Source organism: Ammospiza caudacuta, chromosome 7, assembly GCF_027887145.1.
Source record: "Ammospiza caudacuta isolate bAmmCau1 chromosome 7, bAmmCau1.pri, whole genome shotgun sequence".
Taxonomy (NCBI): domain Eukaryota; kingdom Metazoa; phylum Chordata; class Aves; order Passeriformes; family Passerellidae; genus Ammospiza; species Ammospiza caudacuta.
The window spans coordinates 34,624,506-34,649,406 of NC_080599.1; the positions used below are offsets into that span (position 1 = coordinate 34,624,506).

General features: G+C 42.1%; 2 protein-coding genes across 4 annotated transcripts in view; both read right to left on the bottom strand.

The window, feature by feature from the left end:
- Positions 1-16,244, bottom strand: part of DNASE2B (deoxyribonuclease 2 beta) — a 35,377-nt gene extending 19,133 nt beyond the window's left edge. For 2 of the 3 annotated variants that reach the window (XM_058808634.1, XM_058808633.1), the window contains exons 1-3: positions 16,222-16,238; positions 12,150-12,261; positions 6,771-6,827 (exon numbers count right to left, since the gene is read on the bottom strand). The gene's annotated coding sequence lies outside the window, so the exon portion shown is untranslated. Of the gene's footprint in view, positions 1-6,770; positions 6,828-12,149; positions 12,262-16,221 lie in introns of all 3 variants that reach the window. The other variant, XM_058808635.1, reaches the window with a different exon arrangement.
- On the bottom strand, positions 6,037-17,769 carry SAMD13 (sterile alpha motif domain containing 13). Its single transcript, XM_058808638.1, has 4 exons — positions 17,654-17,769; positions 16,222-16,302; positions 12,150-12,261; positions 6,037-7,192 (listed from the first exon to the last, which is right to left on the bottom strand). The coding sequence occupies exons 2-4, from the start codon at positions 16,272-16,274 to the stop codon at positions 7,049-7,051; spliced, it is 309 nt and encodes a 102-aa protein (XP_058664621.1). The 5' UTR covers positions 16,275-16,302; positions 17,654-17,769; the 3' UTR covers positions 6,037-7,048.
- Between the last annotated feature and the right edge of the window lie 7,132 nt (positions 17,770-24,901).

A 24,901-nucleotide genomic window follows, 5' to 3' on the forward strand; every position in this document is an offset into this window, starting at 1 on the left:
TCATCCAATTTCACCTCAAAAAGTCACCAATCTTCTTCCAAATGACACTTCACTACCAACAGATGAAAAAGAATCTTACTGAACATTTCAGCATTTGCCTCTCTCTGAAACAAGGCAGATCTGCACAACCAACTTCCTTTCTACCTTATAAGAAATTTACTGCATTAGGCACAAGGTTTCTTTCACTACTTTTTGTGCTTCATTTGTGGCCCTGCAAGGTAGTGGTGGACTAACCTCTATGGTAGAATGAGGACACAAAGCAGCGAGCAGTTGTTTACTGAGCCAACAAACACACACACTCAGTCAGTGTAGTTTGTATAAACCTCCACAGACAGGCAGACACGGACTGTCTTCGGAGCATGTCAGTGCTGCTCCATCCAGCACTGCAAACCTGAGTCACTTACGTGGGCAGATTGCTTCTAAAGAAAGCACTCAGGCAATCGGAAGCAGCCCCAATTTCCCATATGGCAACAAGATTAGGGTAACAGTGGCATAAATCAGTCTTGAAAATGTGAGTTAGCCAGACTCACTTGGGCCTGAAATCTGACCAAATTCCCATTGGCTTCATTAGATTCAGTCTCCACAATGGACTTGCATTAATTTCATTCAGACAGATGTTTTTTCAGTTCCTGTCCTAAGGAGTTGCTCAAGTTGCTTACTGTGTTTTACTCAGAAGCAGCTGTGATGCTTTGCTGACGCCATCACACTTGATGAAAATGAGCAGCAGCTAGCAGGTTGTAAAATTGCTGTTTAAAATACAACTTCTGGCTGATAACATGAACCTTGCTGGTCTTGGGCTACATCCCAGTATTCATAGGGGATGAAGTCTCCTACCAACAAACAGAATATTTCAAGTGCACAAACACTTTATCTTTTTAATCTTTGATTCTTTTCCATCCTGTTTCTGTTCAATTCTGATAACTGCCCAGGACAGTCCAACACAGCCTGCCTCAGCTGCTCACCATGCTCCATGCACAACCAATGGCACACAGATAAAATGTACCAGCTAAACTCATCAGCCAGTACCTAAAACAGAGAACAGATGTCACTGTCAGGGTCAGGACAAGTCATCTGTCTTCCCTGACTGTATTATTCTATATATATTGTTACCTGCTTTCCAGTATACATTTAAACCTGCCATTTTTTATTAACTATCACAGCTACTTTTTTTTCCTTCCTGAGAGTTGTCTTTTTCCTTTCTTAATTTAACTTTGCTTTTATCAAGAGTACATAATCCTGACTCTAAGTTAAGCTGAGCTACTTAAAGTGACCAAAAAACTGTTTCTGGCTAAAAATCTCAAAAGAAATACTTCTGAATTTAGAATTACACTATTTTTATATATACAGCAGCCAACCATATCCCTCCTGTAAAGTGCACAGCTGTATCTAGAAAGGAAACATATGAAATGTTTCCAGTTACTGGATCAAAAATATCAGCTCACATGTCAGCTACAATATAAAATGTTTTTTGAGAGCTTCACCATTCATAGCAGCCTGAGAAGGACACACACACATATGTGTATAAAACATGAGTATAAATGACACCTACTAGATCAGCTGATGTATGTAGGACTCATCTATGTTAATCACATCAGAAAAAATGATGATCTGGGGTTAGTTGTTGCTAAAACAAAAAAATAGCCCAAACAATACTGGAGGGATTCAAAATTAGATAAATGAGGGGGTAGAGCAACCTTTGATTCAGAGGGAAGTACAACAGAAATTCAGAGTGCCTGAGTACTGTGGAGGGTTTCTGCCTCAAGTGTGGCATTAGGAATGAATTTCTACATTACATCTGACTGAAAAAGACAAGAGTTCAAGTTTTCATGACCTTATACTCCTGCAATGTTTTTAAATCCTCTAGACACACATATTTCCAGGCAGGAAGGCCCAGGCAAACTGGAGTGGGTTATTTATGCAGAAGGGAGGAGGGAATTTGAAGAGTGTCTTTGTGAAACAGGGTTGCTACACCCAGGCACACACCCATTTCCACATTTCTCTCCCCACAGTTTGGCCACCAGCTTGTGAACAAACTCACCCACAAGTTCCTTACTTTGACTTCCTTCCTCCTTCCCCAATCCACCAAGATCCACTAAGACAAGACAAAGCAATGTTCCTCTTGAATCCAAAAGATCGGTGCAAATGATAAGCCTTCCCTCCCTTGTCTGATAAAATTTAGCTGCTAAAATCAGAGGCACCCTCAATATAGTAAGTACCAAAGAGTGCACTCTGTAGAGGGGCAGCTGGATTATAGCAATCATCCAAAAAAGGGAAGAGAACATCCTGAGATGAATGCAAGTCTGCCAATGCCAAGACATGTGCTGCTGCCTTATCAGCAGATCAGCTGATAATAGAGCAGTTGTAACTGCTGACTGCTCCTTCAGCAAGGATGCTCACAAGAGCAGCATATAAATACAACACTGGTCTCCAGTACTCACCAGCAGCCTTCAGCAGCAATGAAACCCTCACATGGAGACCAACAACCACTTACAGTCTTCAAGGTGCTCCCCTTGGCCTCTCCAGGTGCCTGAAGTTGCATTTCCCAAATTTATAGCAACTACAGACCAATGTTATTCTGGGAATTGAACACACATTGAAGATCCAAATGAACATCACTGAATCAACTCCCTAATTATAGGGGCTAAGCAAAAAGTAATTTAATGACCTTGTTACACTATCAAAAAGAAGACAGACTTTCCCAATAGGAATGAAAGTTATTTATTAAATCAGTCTGCCCATTCTTCCAATGGAGACTGCCCCTGCCAGAGGGCTAATGACAGCCACTGTCTTCAGCACTTCCCCTGGGCAAACTGCTGTCCAAACTGAGCAACACAGAGGTGATGGAATGGGACATGGCTGAGATCTCCTGGATCACATCTCCATGCACTAAGTCCTTTCATTTGATGAAGAAGCCAATCCATTGCCTGTGTAAATTGCCCAAGGTGAAGGAGAGAGTAAAGCAGACCCTCCTCTGCAGTGCTCCACTCACCCTGCTGCTTATGAGCCAGTGATTGTTACACCCTCCATCATGCACATTTACAATCATTTCATTTCCCACACGACTTTTGGGCCAAAAGCCATTCCTGGAAGAGAAGGAACTGCTGTTCTGACTTGGAAGTAGAAAACCAGAATGAAGACAAAGTAAGGTAATATTTTTCTGGTCCTACCCAGACTCAGCCTTTAAATGTTGTACAATATTGCCATTTAAAAAATGAGAAATAAATTTGCAGCCACTGTCAGACTCACAAAAAATAAGACCCTCTGATTTTAAAACAACTGTCACTGTAACTTAAGTGTGTGACACTGGAAAGAGGATTGCTGAAGACAAAAGATCAATTAAATGCTGATTTTTTAAAAGAGGAAGAGTGAAAGGATTTGGCAGAATTTGAACATGCTGGAAAAAGTAGGGAGAAGAAGGAAGAGTTCATTTAGCAATTAATGCCTGACATTGACAGCCTAATGAGACATTTTGCCAGGGTCATTTCTAACCAGGAGTGATGCATGGGAGCCTCCCCCACCTTGTTACAGCTGTTGAATCTTGTCTTATAATTATATGGGCAAAGAATCTTCTACAACATGAACAAGTGCAGCACATCAGAACAAACTGTGACCAGTAACATGTAGGCATGGGAGACAGCAGCAAGTAGCAAGAACCATTTTTTCTGGGCTGAGAAAGTGGTCCTGGTGGACAGGTACTGCCACACACCCCATACTTTGCTGACAGGTGCCTTACACATGCTTTATGTGTGCTACTTGGCTCTGTTCGGATGCAAAGAGAATGTACCATGTTGTGTATCCACAGCTTTAGAGGAAAGTGACCAGAGCTGATGAACAATTCCTATATATTTCACATCCATCATACCAGAACAGACAAATTGTAATGCTCTGAAATAGTTTTAAAAGTGTATGAAAGATTCTGAATGATAAGCACTTCTGATATTAGGAGAGAGGAAGGACAGGGAAGACCTTGGCTGCAGCATGACACTTCTTGTGCTGACCAACAGCAGGGCAGGGGAGCTCAGTGCTGCTTTATTCCTTAAAGCTGCCTCCAGGAGAAGGGCACTCTCTAAACTGTGATTCAGTGTGAAAGCCACGACCTTCATCACACTCACCCCTGGATCAGCTGAGCAGCCAGAGGCTGGCAGCTTAACCATCACCAGGGCACAGGCAGGGCTTTTAAGCAAGAGGGACTCTCCCAGCTGCAGGCACATATAAGGGCAGGATTTAAATTGGATTCCTGCATAGCTCTGCAACTCAGAGCTGCAGTACTGACATGGTATCCAGTAATGCCTATCAGTTGCTTCCTCATCTCAACAGCAGCTGTGTTTTCTGCAAGAGGGAATGGTAGCTAAAAATAATCTGGCTTTGACTTCCTCTTTTAAACCCTTCAGTGTCTTAGAAAGATTTTTTTGTTCTCCCAGAAATGGCAAAGAGAATGTAAGAGAAAAAACCAAACAGTCAACTGCACAAAGAGAAGAGCAGCATTAGAAAGCTCAGAGAACAGTAGGAAACTACAATAAAAATCAGAGACAGTAAAAAAATTGTCACAGTTTTGACCAATATTTTCCAAATTCCTTTTTGCACTTGCAATAAGATTTCTGTTATGCCTTTACTTGTATGACTCAGTGGTGCTGAGCAAAGGGGAAATAAAATCTGGATGTTTCTGACTGCAATTCATTTGTTCATTAAACATACTAAAAGAAAGAACTTTGTTCAGTAGTCATCAAATGCACTCTCATGTCTGCACAGTGGAGATTTTTACTGCTTCTTGGAATAAGTACATTTTACTTCAAATTCTGTCTTCCATAGGACCACAAAATGTAAATCCCATACCAAACATGCAAATGGAGAAAAAAAAGATTATTCAATTAATCCTTCCATAACACAGCACCATGTATTCTCATCCAAAATAATTTTACACATACAGTGCTGGTTAGCATGTCCAGGCTACTTTCATGATCCTTTTCATAAACACACCTAATTCTATATTAAAATATTTAGGAGTTTCATGTATAATTTTTAAATTGCAATCCAAAATTAGCCAGATACAGACTATAGCTCAAAATTCCCCAAGGCAGGGTTGATGATCTCTATTTGAATCTAGTCTTCCAGCAGAGCTCTACTCCCAGCAGGTATCTCTGGACATGACAAACTATAAATAAAATCATAAACAGAATTCAGACCATGACTTACAAACCTGCTGCTAACAGACCAATGCCTGAAGTAAGGTCAGTACAAGGGACAGTCAAAGAAATGATGAATTTCTGTCCTATTGTCTCAAATTCCAAATAAATACACTGTACCATGTAAAGGTTAGGAAGAATCCAAGAAAGCATGCTGCTGTATATATTTATGTTACATAGCATATACCATGAGATTCACCCATGGCATAGGTATTAGCATGGCTTTGTCCCTTCTCTCTCCTCTCTCCCTTTAGCCGCAAGCATGAACAGCCACCTCACACTTGGCCAAGTCAAAGTGAAGATAGGGCCACTACCCAGGCAGGAAATTGCAGGAGTTTCTCCTTCCTCTCCCTGAATCTTGTCCCCACTTTCACCACACTCTCATGCTTAATTCCTCCCTCCTTGTTCCTCTGCTCAGCATCACCAATGCAAGCCCACATTCCCCATTTCAGGGCTCATGGCAAAGCTCTCTGGGCCAGAGATGATGGTGAGCCCAGACAGGGTTTAGCAGCATCCTTGGGTGTCTCCAGACATTCTGGGGTAAATGGACCCACCCTGTGTACCAGAGCCAGCACAGCAGCTCCACAGCACTGACAGCTCCAGACACGGGTAAGGGAAACACAGATGTTATTGGTGAACTGTGGCCAGGGCTTCTCCTTCAGCAGTATGTGATACCAGAGAAGAAAGAACAAAAATAATTAAATCTTTAAATATTATGGTAGGTAGTGTTGCAAGTAATCACAAGAACATAGAATAGTAAGTAGATTTTGATAGCTTTTTAATAGGAAAATGGAGGAAAGGAGCTCCAGTATAACACAACAGAGAAAGTAAAAGATCTGTAAAGTAAACTGAATCCAAACATAAGCAATGTTTTATTGGGATATAGCAAGCAACCTATCAAATAGGGAACCAGTACAAACAGATTGAACATGACTCTCTTTTAACAGAGATGTATGGTGACAAGACAGCTTCTTTCAGTTCTTAAAACAAGTATTCAAAGTGTTAAGTAAAGCATTAAAAAAAATCAATCATTACAACACCAAAGACAGACAATATTAAAAATGTGCAGAATTTTACTTTTTACAAATTTCTGCATAATGTTAGAAAACAATCATAAATTAAAAAAGGAATAAAATGAAGCTTTTTTGTTTGCAAAGCAACACAAACCTTTAAAAACCAACTATATTTTACATAGGACTACTATTAAAAACAGGTGAAAAGCTGAAAATTTAAAGGACAGCAAAAAATACACAACTCAGTTTCACCTGTCAGCAACACCTTCTGCTATCGAAGGAGTTATGTTAGTTCTATGTACAGCTTTAAACATTGCAGCATACCACAAGTAAACCTTAATAAGGTCAAAATAGGACCCTCTGCAAAAAAGGGTGACTTGGCAAGTGTCAGTCCCATCCTGAAATTATAAGCAGTAATAATTTTAGTAGGTCTTTAGTGTAAACCAAAACCTACTTTAATTGGTTCCTCTCTCTAAAGATGCATGTAAACGTTGGGGTTCTTTTTGTTTAATTTTTTGGTATCTTAATTAATGAAATCAAGAACATGTCTGGCTCAAAAATGAGAATGACATACCTCCCTTTTGTTCTGGATACAGTGATGTAGCTATCTCAACATGCGCATTGACACTTCCTAAAAGAGAAAATCATTATGTACTATGTAAAAAATACACACCACCTCTCTCAGTTCAGACTCAGCATATAGTATATTGCCAGCTCTATCCAATAGGATATATATTCTAATTTGGTTTAAACTCTTAATAGATATATTCTCTCTTTACAAAGTTCCATCACATGAAACCAAATTGCTTATTTTTCCCTTGAGGCACAGCATGACCCCAATTAGACAATTAGCTATAAAGAGTTGTTCTTTAGATGTTGTGTCTGTAGAGGTTTTACGTGATATTCATAGATTTTCAGCGCAGGCCCCAGTTTTAATGAAAGTCCAGTCAGTACATCATTTCTTGTCATCAACAGTAATGATTTGCCATCAATTTCCTATAAGAAGAATTAAAGAGTTGATAAAGACAAATATACAAATCTAATAGAGGAGAACAGTCATGCAACAAATGGAATACTACTATAGAGGATCAGTGAGGAAAACAGTAGCCTTGATTTTCCTGAAACCATGTTCACAGCTGCTGAATTCTGCTTGCTGTCTGTTTTTCAAGTGCTCACCTGTGCTGACTAAGGCATAAATACTATTTAGTCAAGCACAAAATCCAAATGAGCCTAATTTCAAAATTCCCTCCTTGTAAACCTTTTTCTAATTAATAGGTACCAGTGAAGAATGCCTAATTATCAGCCATTTAGGGAAGGATACTCCTAAGAATGCAGCTTATGAAGTGCATTTCAGAAGAATTACTATTTGATGGCAATATGCAAGTTTAAACTAGTGAATATCTGCTAATAACTTCAGGTGCCTTCTTTAAAAGGCCAACCTTCCCATGCATCCTGTGGGGGGGAAAAAAGGAAAAGACTCTTGCAATCAGAAATTTTGGAAGGGCTTAACTAGAGCTTGACACACTGAGAAAACTTCTCTTCCTCTACTTTTAAGGGAAAATGAGAAAAGCAGCAACTTGTCAGCTTAAGTTTCAACAGCCCCAACACTTTCCTGCTTAAAATACCTCTTGTAAATCACAGATATGGTGGGATTTTTTTTTCCCTTTCAGACCTGTTTAGGTTAGAAATCCTGTAGGCTTTGGATTTTTGTTTTCCATCTTAAAACCTTGACATATGCTTGAAAACTCCCTCTAAATCATTTTTAAACTCAAAATGGAAGAGCAAGAATCCACATCTCTTCACTCCCTTCTATTATCTTGGAAATATCAGAGATCCAATCCTTGATTACAATGCAAGATGAAAAGAAGACTTCTATTAGAGCTCAGCAGGAATTTGTCAAGATGGATCTCTCTTAAAATTTAATAAATTTTATAAATACAAAATACATGGACAAACCACAACACAGTCAAAGATCAGCTGAAAGTGGCATTTTTAAAAAATATCCCCAAGATGTATACAACTACTAATCCCTCAGGGGAGCATAAAGTAACAGTAACTCTAAAAGAAAAAAAGTTTCCAATAACTTTTTACCCAATTATAGCAGGTGCCTCTTTCCAATTACTGTTGAGAATGTTAATGGAAAAAACCAGTTTCTATCCTCTCTTTTCCATTCGTCACAATTCTTTCTGTGGGAATTTTGACACCAGTGAGTGTTTTGCTCATTGCTATGACCGATCTGAAGTTGCCTTTTCTGCTGCTGTTCAACGATGCTATGGAGGAAGAACAGCCTCCAGCTTGGTAGGATCCAAATGGAGTAAATCCAGTACCTGGAATAGGAGAAACTCCAAGAATAGGAAAAAAGCATCTATTCCTTTCCCTTCTTCTTCCACAGGGTACCCTGTGTTTTATAGAAATGCTGGTAACTACTAAGACTTTCACTGAATAGGAAACTGATTCTTTAAACACATCTGTGTAGGAAGGAGTGATTACATATTCAGAGTTCAAGCGTTTTATATCTTTGTGTGAATTGTAAGCTTTACCTTTTTCACTTCCTTTAAGTTTTCCACATTTACCTGATCCTGCAGAATTGCCACACCCTTTTTTTGCACCAGGTAAGATTTCGTATGCTCTGGTGACTTCTCTGATCTCTTCTCCGCTACTTCTCTATTTTCTGGATTTTTTTCAGGATGCAATTTCAATGCTAGCTCTCAGTATGTCTTTAAATGTTAATTGCAGAGAAATTTCTCTGCACAACTCAAGCTATCAGTAATTACCCAGGTGCCAGGATGACCTTAACACCAATATCACACTGTCTTCAACAAATAACCAGGGGACTGCTTAAGCTTCAAGTCCCCCCACCATCCCTTCTAAGTGACTGAGAAATGCAAAGTTTTACAGTAAGCCAGCACACTCACGTACTTCTCCCTACTGTGGCTCTGCCAGAAAGCAGCAGTGGACCCCAGCTGATGTCAAACCCCAGTTTCCCTTCTGGTAAGGCATTGCAGTGAGGCCAGCAAACCAGCACTGGGTCACCTGGGCGTGTCTGGCTATCACAACACAATGCTCAAGAAGCCACATGGGCCACAACAAAGGTCAGAGCACAAGCACATCTTGAGACCTTATAAACAGCTTCAGTCTTGGAGTGAGCCACAGTCCCCTGTGCTTCCAGGGCTGCTACAGAAATCTCAGCCACAAATTGGCAGGCTGTATTTTTCTGGAAGTGTCCACACCCTCGTCCTGCAACTGCTACTCCTCCCTCTTCAGGTATCCTGTGTCCTCAACTTCTTGGCTTGTCTGATTTGCTTGCTGATGTTATGGATTTTTGTTATTGGGCAACATCCTTCAGCTGAATCTGTTTTCATCAGCGAGCTCTTGATTTGCTGACATCAGTGGAACTCCAAGAAGGAATAACAGATAATCATCATACAAGCATCACTTCCTACCAGCACTTACAATAGAGGTTAATAAAACATTCTGCAGCCCCATAAAATGTCTCCTAATTATCCTTGAAGTATTGTACAAAAAATTCAGGTCTTAAAGATCTTTTGAGACACTTGTTTCAGGTGAGTCCAGATGTATTCAGATTCATCAAAGGAAAGTGTGGACCCAGTTATTGCTGTGTAAAAGCTCAGTGTAATAAAAGATGTCATGATTACATTCTGGGCTAAGGATATTTTCTAAGGAAACCATTGTGCTACCCCTACTGAAGCAGTTCAGTGGAAAACAATTTCCCAGTGTTGTAGGTGAAACTGAATACTTTCCTTTACTGCTTACAATCTCATTCCTCTTCCAGTACATATTCAGGGCAGTAGATCAAATTAAACTGGGTTTCTGGGGCTCAGGCAACTGCAAATGACAGAGGAAAATAGAGATGGCCAGAATTGCAGCTGCATGCCTGGTGCTCTACAGACAGAGGATGGCTAAGGTTTCAAAATGAATCTGTCTGCACTGCCATACCTGGGAGATCCTGACAAAAATACTGTAAGACCACAGGTCAAGTTAGTGGTAGCAGATAGTGTAGAAGAAACTGAACAGCACCACTGATAAGAAGTTAACAACCCTCTTTGTTTATGGGGCTGTTCTTGATGCAGACAGGGAACAGGCTGGCAAACCTGGCACGTAGAACCAGGCACTTGCTGCTCCTCATGCTGCTAATGGAGAGGAAGAAGGAAGTGGCAATGACTTCTGCTGCAATTAGCCATCCCTCAGCTCCTGGCCACATTCTGGTGGCAGCTGTCAGCCTCTCTTTCCAAGGTTTTAGCATAAGGTGAAGTTGGCAGTGGAATCACAGCCACATTTCTGCACATGGCTGTCCCAGCAGAGTCCTCAGTTACCCTACTGAAACCACTTATCCCCATTGCAAAATACTAATAGAACCTACACGGCTGCTGTTGCAGGCTGATTTGCCAAAACTCAGAAATCAGCCTCACCTTTCTGCAGCAAAATCAGTAGTAATTATTTCAATATTATTGACAATAATTGCCAGCTGTGAGGCAAAGAGGTCAAGATATTTGATGGAAGCCAGAGGTATCTGGTTCAAAAAAAGACTGGATGTGGCACTTGCTGCCATGATCTAGTTGAATTGTTAGAACATGGGTTGGACTTGATGATCTTATAGGTCTCTTCCAGCCTTGAATTTCTGTGATTCTGTGTGATTCTGTGATCTGTCAGTATAAGGAAAAGACTCGCAGAGACCACAATTACTTTGCCTGTGTAGTTTTTAAGCCACATTTCCAGGGCTTTTTGACATGGATGCTAGAATTAAGGACTGGACACACTCAAACATTTTCCTTTTTAGCCTGTTCACTCATCTTCAAATTCTGAAAAATTAGCAGCAGCTGCAGAAAGAACCTTCTCTGCAACCTGCTAGAGAATCACCCAACACCAGGCTTTTCACCCTCAAGAACAAAGAACTGAATTTAGATACTTTGTTATATGTATCAGTTACATTCAGACTGGATTTCACAGACGTGGTGCTGAAGGTCAGCAACATTACCCTGACCAACCACGATGTTATTTCATGGACAATGAAATGGACAGTCTCCCTGCAAAGCTGCCAGTAACTTGCACCAGCTCAGTACCTTGGAAGGTCGAGCCATCTATTTTGATAACCAATTACAAGTGTGGGTGACAAATTTGCTGGTAGTCACACACAAGCCTACAGACTTATCTGGGGAGGTGCTGAACTGCCAGTCTGATGTAAGTTACTTCTCTATGGAACAGGTGGGCTGTAGGCCAAGCAAGCTGACTTCCCAAGCCTGCCCCACTAGCACACAGCCCCAGCTGCTGGCAGGTGAGTCCCAATGGGCCACCTGACTGTTTAAGCTCTGACCTAATCTACCAAAAGAAGCCTCCCATTAGTATCAGCAGTTACAGGGCCCAGAAACAAAGACCCAACTTTTTCTCAGACTGAGTCCTACAAAAATGCTGCTCCTCTGCCAACTTAGTGCCAATCTGTCCTTTCCATATTCACTTGTACTGCCAAGTTCAGGGCAACACAGCAGCCCCTTTGTCACCCTATGCCTTCACACTCACATTGTTGCTTAGAAGCCCCAGGTTTTATAAATACTCATGAGTGTAATTACACAATACACTAAGAAAGAAGGGAATTCACATTTTAAACACCATTCACATTTTAAATAACAAGACAGTGAAACTGAGTGGGTTGTATAGGGAGACTGAGTTCAAGCCAGAAAATTTATTTAGATTTCTCACCTTTCTGAATCCTATCTTAAACAAACTCCAACTCATTATCCACAGCTTGCAGAACAAGAGAGATTATTACATTACTCAGAGATCACAGTCCCATGCATTGTCACCCAATAACAGACTTAAATCCCTCTATTAATGTGGGATTTTCTCTCCCATTTTACAGTATATAACCAGGCTCACACCAAAAATTTGCAATGTGAGAAACTGGTGGCAGTCAAAAGGTGTTTGCTAAGAGATTTACCTGCTCCTGAAAAGCACTGGCTTGTTCTTCAAATCCAGCTGTTCTGAAATAATTCACAACATCAGTAACAGCCCAGTCAGCAGGATCCAGAGGTCTCCCATTCTCTAGTGAACTGCAAAGTGCAAATGCAGACAAGTAATCACTAAAGGTGTGCAGAACATCTGCTGCTGCTTTGTGCACGCCTCATGTATGTCCCCCTCCTTCCTTGCTTCTGCAGGAAAAGTGTTCTTTGATACATCTCCCCCACTCCAATACAGAACAGTGTATCCTGTTCTTTCACATTCCACCTGATGCTGGGGAAAACTGAGACCCCTCTCCTTTCAGAAAAGAAGAAAGTATATGAATCTTCACGTCAGCCAAAGGCAATCAGTTAGGATCTTCATACAAGTGTGCTGTCTTTGCTGCTGGAGCATGAGAACTGCCATACCTGGGGTACCAAACTCCTGCCTTTCAAGCCTGCAGCTTGCTTTCAGCTACCAAGTACTTAAAGAATTACATGTGGATTATTTACACAGATGAGACTGTCCTTGTAACATGGGTAGAAATTACTGCTAGGCATCTTTACCTTGCAAAATAACAAACAGAACTTCCTAACCAAAACAAAAAAAAAGGCACCAAATGATTGAACTAATTCTCAATATAGAAAATTTCACAAAACTGTTGTTAGATTCATCTTTGGACAAATCTATGGACTTTTTAAATAGCTGTGCATCTGAGAAAACATCTGTTAAACACAATCAGAATTAATTCCTTCTGTGATTAACCTCAGGCAATTGTTTTCCACAAAACATTCATATTATTATCTTTATCCTGCATTTCTTTTCCTCAAACTACAATCACCCTGTCATAAAGATAACAGTGTATCTGAAAATTTTTGGTAAAAAAAAAACACATAGTGAGCTTGACTTCCTGTTCTACTGCAATTTATGAGGATGAAGAGCAAGACATCAAAGAGAGAGCTTCTTTAACATGTTTCCTCAACCAGAAGTCCTGAAGTTCATGCCAAATATTCCCATCATTATACTTGCTTAACCATAATGCTAATGAAGCAATATTGAAAATGTACAGATTAGGGCAGGTGTCAGAATCCTGTCCATTTTCTTGTCTGAAGCTTAGAGGCAGGACTTTGATTTCAACCGCACCAGCTGGAAAAGAAACACAGATTATACTCTCCTGACAATACTTTTGCTCTGTCCTTCAATTTTTTCTTTTCCAACTGTCAGTATCTCTGCCTTGCCAAGACTTGTCTGTTTTTCAGCAAAATAACTGGGTGAATCAAGGGCAGACCATTTTTCAAAGCAGCCAGATGCAATCCATACATAGAGTGCCTCCCATCACCATTTCTATAACATTCTTATTCCTACAACTATCTGAGTCCTGGGAAGGAGGACTCATGGAAACAATGATTTTTGCAAGTCCCCAAACTCTTGAAATGTGTCTGTCAATATGGCAACAAATTCTGACCACAGGGACCATCTGCAGCCTGTGTTACATTGGGCCTTCTAAAAGCAGTTTCTTTCATTTATCACAGATCTCTGAGCAATGAGGAACAGTTTCTTACTTTTGCTCATCACATGATGACTTACTTCATGAATTGCTTCACTGATTGTGATTACACAGAAAGCAATACTCAGCAAAATTGAAAATGAGACTATATGGCCTTATCAGAGCGGCACTTTCTTAATTTTTTTTTTTTTTTCAAAGAATGCCTTTCAAATAAGATTTTTTGGTGTTGTGCACATTCTGAGGCTTAAGAAGTAAAATGTGAAAACTGCCACACAAAATCTGTATGTATTTATAAAAGCAGCATTAGAGGAATTATATTTAAATCTTTGCATTTTCCTTAAGACACGGACTGTCACTTTCAATTACTCATTTTCTACTAAAAAAAAATAAACTAAATGTGAACCACTCAGTTAAAAAACCAAACAAATTGAATTTAACCCTTCCTAAACAGCAAATAAAAGGTTCAGTCTGTAAAAATATCACCTAACTGTAATTAACTTACTTCTCCAAACACTTTAATTTCCAATTAAATATGGCCCCAAACCCTCCTTCCACAATTTTTTATCTCAGCCCAAGTGCTCCAGTTTTTCTTGTAGCTTCTCTTTTATCACTAGGGAGCTGCAGCTTGGTCTGGGTCCAGCCCCATCCAAGGCTCAACTGCAGTGACTTCAGGGGCTCTACCTCAGTCATTAACCAATCACAGGAATTAATTGCAAGTTCCTGCCTCAAGGAACAGCATCATGCTGGACCTCAAGTGGAGCCAAATTCCACAGCTACAGCTGCAGAAGACTGGAAGGCATGTGGCAGACTGCTGGAGGCTGGCTGGATTTTAACCCATCTACCCACACAGAGGCTCATTCTGCTTGTAGACTTTGTCAGTCTCCTCCTCACACTGCTGCTGACATGGCTCTATTCTTCAGTCAAGACAAGGGAATATATAACATCCATGGCTTAGCCATACACTGGCTCATGCCTCACATCCTGGATGCTTTAAAATCTTACAAGGACTGGCATTTGAGGCTTTGAAGCTACTAGATGCACTAACAAATAAAAAATAGGCTTGTCTGTTTTTCACCACTGTCCCTGTGCCTTTATTGCCATCATGTGGCAGAAGCAGCAAGGTCTGAAAGGATATAGCTGAGAACAAACAGATTTTATCCAGCTTATTTATAGGCACTTCAAGAAAGTGTCAAATACTTCCTTTGTAGATATGCCCACATACATACAATATACATTCATCTAGAAACCACAGTCCCACAGTTTAAATACAATTTCCATCCACTCTAAAAGGCCAACTTAGCAATCAGTGGTTGAGTCTTTATCACCCAAGCCTTGGGGAAAATGATTAAACATAAACTGTCTCTGCTTTGACTGTCTCCTTTCTCCTCCCACCCCAGAGGGCTCATTGTAGAAACCAGCCTGCCAAAGGGAAGGTGGTTTCTAAGGGACACACGATAATTATTCATAGTCACTGAATAGGAAAATGCTCTTTATTTGGTGTGGTGTAGCCAGCATCTCAAGTGAAGGGGGAGGATGCTGATTTTAATGGCTGCCATCAGATCTTTTGATGCTTTTGATAATCAGGTGTTTTATCAGTAGCCTGAAGTGACCATTATGATTTACATTACTCTAATGCCTGGTAGCCTACGCATTGTCACGTTTTCTTGGACAGCTTATGTAAGAGAGATCTGAAAGAGAATAATGAGGTGCAGCTGCACAAAGTGTTGCAGCTTGTCAGAACAGACTAAGAGCTTACTCTAGTATCTTTCCTTATGGTCTTTTTTTCCTTTAATATATACACATATGTGTACATCTCTCTCACCATGGCTTCTGTAATCCTAAAGCAGCAAGGCCAGATTTTTCCACACAGAATGTCACTTCTCAGTCCATAATGTCATTCAGAATTTCTAGTCCTAATTAAAGAATTTCTGATCTTAAATAAATGCTTACAAAAAACTTCTACGCCTTAGCTTGTAGTTTACCACACAAAAGAAAGCTGTAGAGCAATGAACACCATGTCTCTGCCTTATTCCTGCTCTAGGTCTGAAATAAAACCCCAGCAACTTCAGGCTTTTCCAATAAACAGCTTAAAGTATCTGTTTCAGAAGGAAACTGACACCTAAGTGATATCCTGCTACTCCTCAGCCCCAGACAGGTGGGCTGTCAGCAGAGAAGGGCACAGAGAGGTAACTTCCACACAGGACACATCTCCCATTAGGCACTGGCTCTGCAAAAGCCACTGACAGGTGAGCAGAGACACAGTATTGGCTACAGTGCTACCACTTGCTTTAGTGTCTGGTTGAGAGGAAAAGAAAAAACATACTCCTGACTTAAGTTACTATCTTCTACATCTCTTCATTGCTATACAGTCCTACCACATATCACTTTTAATGAGCTCAGTGCCCTGGACTCTTCTATTTCAAAGCTGAAATACAACAGAAGTCATTAAGAACAGGGAGGATTTGAAATGTGCAAAGATGGAGATGGGCACTGTTGCCAACCACATTAGTTCAAAGGAAAACCACATTCAAAATCCATGTGCTGTTTATGTAAAAGAAACACTTACTTTTTGACATCCAGAGAGCCATTTTCCTTGTTTTCCATGTCAACAGTTAGCATGGGGAGGATAGAAGTTTTACTTCAGCAACTGATTGATAGGGAGGAAAAAAAAAAGCCGTGTTTAATAACTGGTAGTAAGACCAGTGCAGCGTAACGTAACAGAAACAAGCATTCTACAGGGACACATGCATGTTTCTACTTGAGAGCAACAGTGCTATCAAAGACTGATTTCCCTGGAAGCCTGGCAAAGCTGATAGTAGCTAATGAACTAGAAAAGAAAGTTGATCTGTGCTTCAAACACAAGAAATAATTCTTGCCTGAAAATCAAGGAAGGCAATACTACATTTAATCCTTTTCGCAAGTGTTAAAATTTTGATCAAACTGTATGTATTCAAATACATGGAGATTGATGTGCAATATATAGCTGTGTATCAAGAGCTTGATGGGTCTTCAGTCATCCTGTGATACAGAGGATCCAAACAGATGGAGGATCTTTAGAAAGATTTGGAAATCCATAGCCTTGTTTTACAAATGTGGACTTGGATACAGATGAGCATGTCACTTATGCCCATCGTACAAATAAAGCTGGTAAGCAGAGTTACTAATTGAGCCTCAAACTCCTGAGGCCTAAATCATAAGACCTCCCTTCCTGCACTAGAGCAGCTTCTTCTATAGGTATGCTACACTGAACTCCAAAAAGGAAAGGAGCACATGAAGGACACAGGAGAAAATCCAGTTCGTTTCCTTCCTTGCAGCATGCTGGAGTACTTGCACCACACAGCTTTTTCCATCGCTCCACAGAACATGCAGAAATAACCCAAGCCTTTCCTTTCTGTCCTCAAGTAAGCCATTTCTATTTCAGAAAGCACCAGAGAACAGACCAAGGACTCAGGATGTTCTTGCTGTAGCATTAATGGATGCCAGTGAAATGTCTCAAAGCTCTGGGATACGGAATAGGGAAATCATGCTCTTCAGCTAAAACTTTGCAAAAATAGAGAATAGCAATTAATATTGCTGTGGGGGGAAAAAAAAGGAAAAAAAGGGGAAAAAAAGAAGACGACCCTTTATTATACACGTAGAAGCGCGTAAAGCACCAAGAACACAGTAACAAACTAATCGAAAAGATGCTTCTTCCTGCACCGCTGACCAAACAACTCCACGAATTCCCTGAAATCACTTCTCGGTTCACCTGAGGTGACTGCAGACGACACCCGCACCAGCCTACCTGCGGAACGCCCCGCGCACGGCCCGCAGCCCCCGGGCTCGGGGCGGGCACTCCCGCGGAGCCGCGGGCCCGGCCGGCGGGGACTCCCGGGGCTCCGCTCCCGCGGCTGCGCCGGGGCTGCCACACGCGTTCAGCATCTCCCGGGCACCCGCTCGCACTGCACCACATTGTCACTCCTGGCTGGGGGCGAGGGAAGCAAGGCAGAAAAACCTACCTACGAGCAACTAAACCGGCGCATGGCTACCGGCTGCTGCGGAGCGGCGGAGCCCGCGGCCCCCGCCCCCCGGCGGCAGCGGGCGCTCCGCGGCGGCTCCGAGTGACACCGGGAGCGGCCCCGCCCGGCCCCGTGACGCGCCCGCCACACACGGACCGCCCGCGTCATGGCCGCCGCGTTAAAGGCGCCGCGCCGCGCCGCGGGACCCCCGCCCGGCGGGGAGGGCACCCGGGGCCGGCGGGCTGGGGACGGCACGGCCCGGCCCGGAGCGGCGCCTCCGCCGAGCGGATCACCCCGCAGCGCTTACCTGCTGGGGAGCCGCGGGCAGCGCCGGGGCCGGTATGGGCGGGCACGGACCTGCCGGCGGCACACGGCCGGAGAGCAGCGATCGGAGCTCGGTTCTTGACTTGAGGTTCTTGGGGCCTCCTTGTGGACATTTCTGCTCCTCCTAACAAGCAGGGTGTTACAGGTAACGGAAAGGAAACACATCCCTAGTTGTTGAAGGAAGTACCAAGCCGAAGACATTTTATACAAGGTACGAAGTAGGAGTCGCCAGATGTTGGCAGATTAATAAAGTTACAAAAATTCATTCCTAGAATGACTTCGTCAACACGTTTGTGAGTAGCAGACACTTGGTTTTCTGTGGAACTCCTGCAACTGCAGGCTCGGGGTGATGGGAAAGAGGAGCGACCCAGGACAGCACCACCGAGTCACCCCCACCGTGCCACCGCCGGCACTGGGGAAAGAGGAGATGGAGGCACTGAGTCTGCAGATCTTACTCGTCTGAACTCCAGACTTCATTTCACAAGGAGACCATGTACAGAAAGAATCAACTCAAAGAACTTACAAATTACTAAGTGTCCCACTGGCAATAAAATTGTCACAGAGCTTAATACAATCACCCACAGAATTTAATACAAAAGTTGTCGCGTTTTTCTGGCAACAGTACTTCTTTTTTTCTTTTTACACTATTTTTTTCTCTTAAGTATTTCCTTGCTTTGTGATGTTTTCTAGTGGCAGGTAGGCATTATCTAGATGCACTGTCAGTGCAACGGAAATCAAGCAAGAACTATCAACACACCCTGTTCCCACACATGGGCTTTGTAGCCAGGGCTGCATCCCAGCCACTAATCAGGTGCTGTGACCTTTTGATTATCCATAACAGGCTGGGTTACTTCAAACTGGTGGGATGTTTTACTTGAAAAATTTCCTTCCAAGTCAAGGCACTCAAATTACACACCTGCTCTTTGCTGGAAGGTAAGGGGGACATTACAGATTACCTGGGGATTTGCACAGAACCTACTGGTGACTTTGGCCTGATTTCTGCAGGGCTCTGACACGAGTGCCCAGCTGGCACAGACAGAGCTTTCTCAGCCACCAGAGTGGGCACCTGGGACTGTCCCAGGCACTTTGCATCCGTCTCACTCCCAGACAAAGCTTACTGCACTCAGACTGCATGGAGATCCAGGTCACCTAACTGCTAACTGGGCACACTTACAAGCACTAAAATTACCAGCAAAGTGGACTTTTGGGCAAAGGACTGCAAACATGACTTCCCAAACCACTTCATTTTGTCTTACTTATGTGTTGTCAGATAAATAACCAGAGCTTGCAGGAGCTTTGCAAGTAATGGCACTCAAATATCGACAGAAGCATTGAGAACAGAGGGCAGTAACAGTTCTCACTGCTTTGGGATTTAAATAAATGCAGATAAACAAAATAAATAGAGGATTAAGTGTATGGTGCCCTAAACAAAATCCTCTTTACTTCCCATCTTAAAGTGCACTGTAAAACGTGGCATATTTGTGTTGGACAAGTTAGCCAAGCAAGGCAATTCTTTTCTGTCTCTAAAGAAATAAACATTCTAAATGAAGCCATAATGAGTTTTCTGCATCAGCTGGTTTCTAACTTTGGTAATGAACTGACATTTGAGGATACAAATATAAACGAGCTATTTTACTCACACTCTCCCTTTCATCATGTTCTTCAGTTAATCCTTTGAGTATTTGAAGTGAGGCTCACACAGTGCATGCATTCCTTCTAGAGGACCTTGAACAGAAAAGAGAGGAATTTTAAGAAAATGGGTTGTGGAAAAATTCAGTGTGGAATATGATCTGTGGCCTGTATTTTCATTCATTGGGGTAAGGTAATTTAATTATAATGAAATTATGTCTGGAGGGAGATAAAGCAGAGAAGTGAATTAGCCTTTTGTTTGACTATTTGCATCCCCCTTATGGCCAAAAGGAAAAAGTTTCCAAGCCATGCAGGGAACCAAGTGAGACCAGGGTTGGCAGATCCAAGTCAAGGGGTCTGTCCTCTGTGTGTGTCTGAACTTCTGCTATCACATGAGGGGAAACACACAAAGGTCAGTGCAGGTATTGGACACCATTGGACCCTGTTTTCTGGGTATTGAAAAATGTCAGTTTCCTACTGGAATCCTTCCTATCCTTTTGTTTTATCCCTGGCAGTTAAAGAGTAGAAGACAAAATGCACGGCACATGTGGCAAAGGGAGAGCACAGCACCCTGCTAGCTGTGCAGAGAGTACTGAATTTCAGCTCCCCAGAGCTAAATAAAGCCCTTGGAACCTTCTTTTCAGTGCCCTTGGTAAAAAAACCATTGGGGAAGCTGAGTGAGAAAATAACACAGGAAATTGAGGGGAAACCCCTCTCAATAAGGCGGCATTATTCAGAGTAGAATGAATCTAGCCCCGTGCAAAACACGTATTTCTTCGCCAACAACGACCGAATGTTTCAGAGCCCTCGGGCCGCGAGGGAAGCCCTGCGCCCTCAGCAGCAGACGCCAGGCAGGCCGCGTGCGCCGGCGCCGCGGGGGCTGCTGGGAGTTGTAGTCCCACGGGGGCCGCGCCTTCCCCTCACGGCCCCGGCTCTGAGGGGGTACCCGAACCGCGGCGTGGAAGGTGCCTGCTGCTCCTCTGGGTTCTCAGGGAGACATTTCGGGGCTGGCTGCGATCGTTTGTGGTTCCTGCTGCTCATTGTGAGGAAGAAAGTAAACCAAAGAAATTTCATCCAGATGTGGCTGGCGGTCAAAAAATCATCAAGTCCATATAATGCTCAGGACTGGCAGCATGGGAGTCCAATGGGGGCACAGGCTGTTTCTAAGTGACTTTTGTCATGAGTGTGGAAGTGGCATGGGTGTAAAATGCCAGGTTGCCCAGCAAACTGAATAAATGTATAGCTATGTCCAATCAATTACTAACAACAGTCTAAAAATCCCTTTTGCATCATTTCCCTCCTAGCAATACAAGACTGGAAAGGGACCAAAGGGACCGTCCAGGCCATGGGCTTTGATCTCCTGGCATGACAGCCAAGCCCTCACACAAGCACATTCACACCCAGTGCTGGCTTGGGGCTCCTCATGGGGAATCTCAGCCCACTCTGCCCTGCAGAAAGGCTCTGTCCAGCTCCTCTTTGCAGGGGATTAAGAAATTTTAATCTATAACTTAAAAAATATAGAAACAGTTTATACTTGTTTGTTCCTCTAGTAATAATCTTTAGTTTAATATTCTTAAGTGCAATATTTGATTTCTCTGTTTCTCTGGTATTAACATTCTTATATAGACTCAAACATCTGAATGACCACAGCCCTTTTGTGGTCTGCATTTTCTGATCTTGTTCCCCTTTCTCCTTTCTGTACATTCACCTTCCAGGAGAGGACATTTGGAGCTGCACCCTGGGCTGCAGTAGGGTTTTGGCAGTACCTTCTCCCCCTCCAGTCTGCTCTGAATGGCCCCTTATCCCACACTACATTTTTATCACACCTATATGGTACTGATGATTTGAGGCATCCTTGCACTAATAAGTAACTAAGGATATTCTTCACAGTTCCTGGCAACTCCTATCTACCCAGAAAGAGGAAAAATCCCTCTTACTTGTCCAGTTGCAGCTTTTCAGCACTTTAGTCTCAGAAAATTCTCCTTCTTCACTTAAGGTATTTTCCATCCCTGTCCATAGTATTTCTAGTTTGCTTGAATTGAATTTTGCCACTTACCTTTCTCCACGGTATCAACAGTTTACTACCTGTTGTCCTGCTGTCCCTTCCCTACTTCAGCACTCCACAGAGGAATGAGAGACAGTTCCCAGCCCATGGAGTCCAGCAATGAAGTGCCTCTCTTCAATTCGTGTCTTGGCCAGGAAGATCCTCCAGAAACCAAGCTGTGTCTTCTTCACAGTTCTCTTCTGGCCTGCCAATGTGTTCTGCATGGCTGGGTATTGTCATGTTGCTCTGAAGTTCTGCATAAAGCCTAGACAAAAGCCTAAAGATCACAATGGTGTTAAGCAAGTGAGGAGGGAAGGGAGGCAGAAAACCCCTGGCCAGAATGCAGCAGTGACTTGGTACCAGCTGGCAATCATTTTGGAGGCAGTTATGTTACTGCGTGTGTTAAACACCAAATCAGAGAACAGCAGGCAGTGGGCCTGAACTTACCCTCCCTGCAGTTCCCGGGGTGTTCTCCCACAAGGTAAAGAACAGGGTCTGTAGATGTGCACAACCTCCTGTGACAGCTCCTGGCTGCCAGGCTGGATCAGTGACAGCTCCTGGCTGCAGGCTGGGGGGAGCAGCACTGCTCAGACTCACTGACCAGGCAGGGGGCAAAGATCTGGCTTCTGTCCTGCTGGGGAGCCCCTGAAACCTTTGCTTTAGTATCCTAAGGTATGCATTACCTGACCTTTTTCTCATAATCATATGAATCTCCAGTAAGATGACTGAAGTTGCACCCTCTTCATACAGCCTAAAAATGAATGTGTACAGTAGCTAACTAGAATGCAAGGCCAGTGACACCTTTATGCTTTTACTTCCTCTTTTTTCCAAGACTGAATTGCTTAAATAAATCTTCCTGCACCTGAATTATATACACTTCACTGAGAATTTCCTGCCCTACTTATTTTGTTGTGCAACTCCTTATTGTAGTAGTTGCTCATATTTAATAAAGCTTCTGTCTAGACTTAAACTTTTGTTATTTTAAAGCTTATACTTCATATTAAAAAACCACTGTATAAAACACAGCTCATTGCGCCCATACTAGCAGTAATACCTGCCACATATTTGCCCAACTTGTAATAATGTAGCAAGAAGCTTATAAAAAGTATTCATTTGAAATACCAACAGTGTTAAAAGGAATCCAGCCTGATAAAAACATTTTATATAAACATGGCTCACCCATCTCAGTGAAATAGCTACTACCTCTCTAGGAAATCTAAAATGTAGCACTTGGTTGCAGGAAGTGAGGAAAATGAAAGAGCACAATATGGTGATGCACTCAGAAAAAGTTACAGACAGAAATGTGTCAGCAAAACTCAAGCAGAAATTTCAACTATATTTCAAACAATACATTGAAAAATGAGTGCTAGTTTTTTCCCCCCACTTTGCTGGGAAGCCCTTCTCCTGGGAGTGAAGAACTGACTGTCAGAAATATCCAGATTTTTAAGATTTGTAAAGCAACCATGTCTCCGCAAATACTGGCATTTTCTCTCCACGTTGTTATTTGGGTGTAACTTTCATTCTTTGCTCAGCCTTGCAGGATGCTGCTCCTCAGCCCTGGGAAAGCACCCCAGAGCCAGGGAAGGGTCTCACTCACTGCTTCTCTTTGGGGGACTTACAGGTGCTCTGGGTGCTCTCAGGCACTGAACTGTGAGCAGAGCAGAAGGAATGGCATCTCTATGATTTGTGCATCAATGTGCAAACTCAAAGCATGCACACAGTGCTTTGGTAGGACAGTGGTTGCCAAAACAGACTGCAAGAAAGGAAGCTCTGTTACAGGGGGCAAATGTTCCAGTCACACATTGGATGACCCTGTTTCCCCCTCTACTCTCTCCTTTGATATAAACCAAACCCAGATGCATCTGAATATGAGCAGACATGACATTTAACAGTTCTGCTTTAAGATTGTAACAGTTAAACTGATCATTTAAAAACTTACTCAGCTCTTAAATTGGTTGATGATGCTCTGATCACGGGTGCTCTCAAGAGCACATTTGCTGTAACTTGTTCTCCAACTGCTCTGGTGATCACATAATTCAGAAAAATATAAACAGTTGTTATTTTGCCTGTAAACATAATTAGTAGAGATATACCTAAATTTGATTACCATCCAACACAAAGTTTTATATCCAACTACTATCAATACTATTTACTTAACAAATAATCATAGGAACACTTTCCAATTTTTATTGGTGACCATCTTTGGTTAAAACAGTGTATTTCTGAAATTTTAATTGCACATAAAATAGAAATGTAATTGTGGGCTATGAGTACACACACCTCTACTTCTAGCTTCAAATGATAATAGGAACTATCAATCAGGGATTTTTAGTGAAATTTTTATATAGTCCATGCAATAATACATATTATGAAAAAATACTTTTGTTCAAATTAGTGTCAAAACCTACTTTTTTTGCTCATGCTGATGTGAAAACCAGTAAAAAATATTGCAGCTGTTAACTCAAAAAGGATTTAAAGGCAAAATCTACTAATACACAAAGAACAAATACTCATGATTGGTATTGCATGTATTATTCCCTGACATATTATGTGACTGGTACAATCTAAATTTTTCATTCCCTACTGCTCTTAAATACTTTCCAAGTCTCTTATTCTTACTATGCTCTGCAGCTGACATGTCTTACACAGCATTCCACACCATGTAAATGTGACATCTACTGGCAAATAAATGTAACTAGAGCAATTGGCTATGGAAAGCTCCTGAAGATGCAATCATAGAATACTTTGGGTTGGAAGGGACCTTAAAGACCATCTCCTTTCATGATTTTAGTTGACAGGATTTTGCAGTAACCTGAAACATTAAAAAAAACTTCAAGAAAAGTCAGAGTTGAGTTCTGTTAGTCAATAGGTAGTAGCAGAATGAAGACGAGTTTAGTAACTTCAGACACAACACTAGGTATGCCCTAAAGCAGAGGTTTGTGTTGCACAAATCCCAAGTGAAAAAGAATTTGTGCTGATAGTTCAAGTTTCCTTGAGTGGCTTTAAAAAAGATCAAATAAGTTTATGAGACTTGAGGGAGTTATTTTCCTCCCAGCACTCCCTGCAATACTTCTCTTGGCAGGAAATACCCCTTGCAGCAAACTCAGTCTTGCTCTGAAATTCCTTTCCAGAATCCATGAGCTGTGGGTGCTGTGGCCTCGGGAGGTGGCACTCTGGAGTGGTTCTGGGGAAGCAGAACCACTCTGGAGATGAACTCATGTGCTTGCACTAACAAACTGTATCACCACATG

Coding starts and splice junctions, on each gene's coding strand:
- SAMD13 (XM_058808638.1), bottom strand. CDS start 16,274: ATGCTAACTGTTGACATGGAAAACAAGGAAAATGGCTCTCTGGATGTC. Junction 12,262..16,221: donor GGCTCTCTGGATGTCAAAAA/GTAAGTGTTTCT, acceptor TGCACTTTGCAG/TTCACTAGAGAATGGGAGAC. Junction 7,193..12,149: donor CCAGTGCTTTTCAGGAGCAG/GTAAATCTCTTA, acceptor TTCTTCTTATAG/GAAATTGATGGCAAATCATT.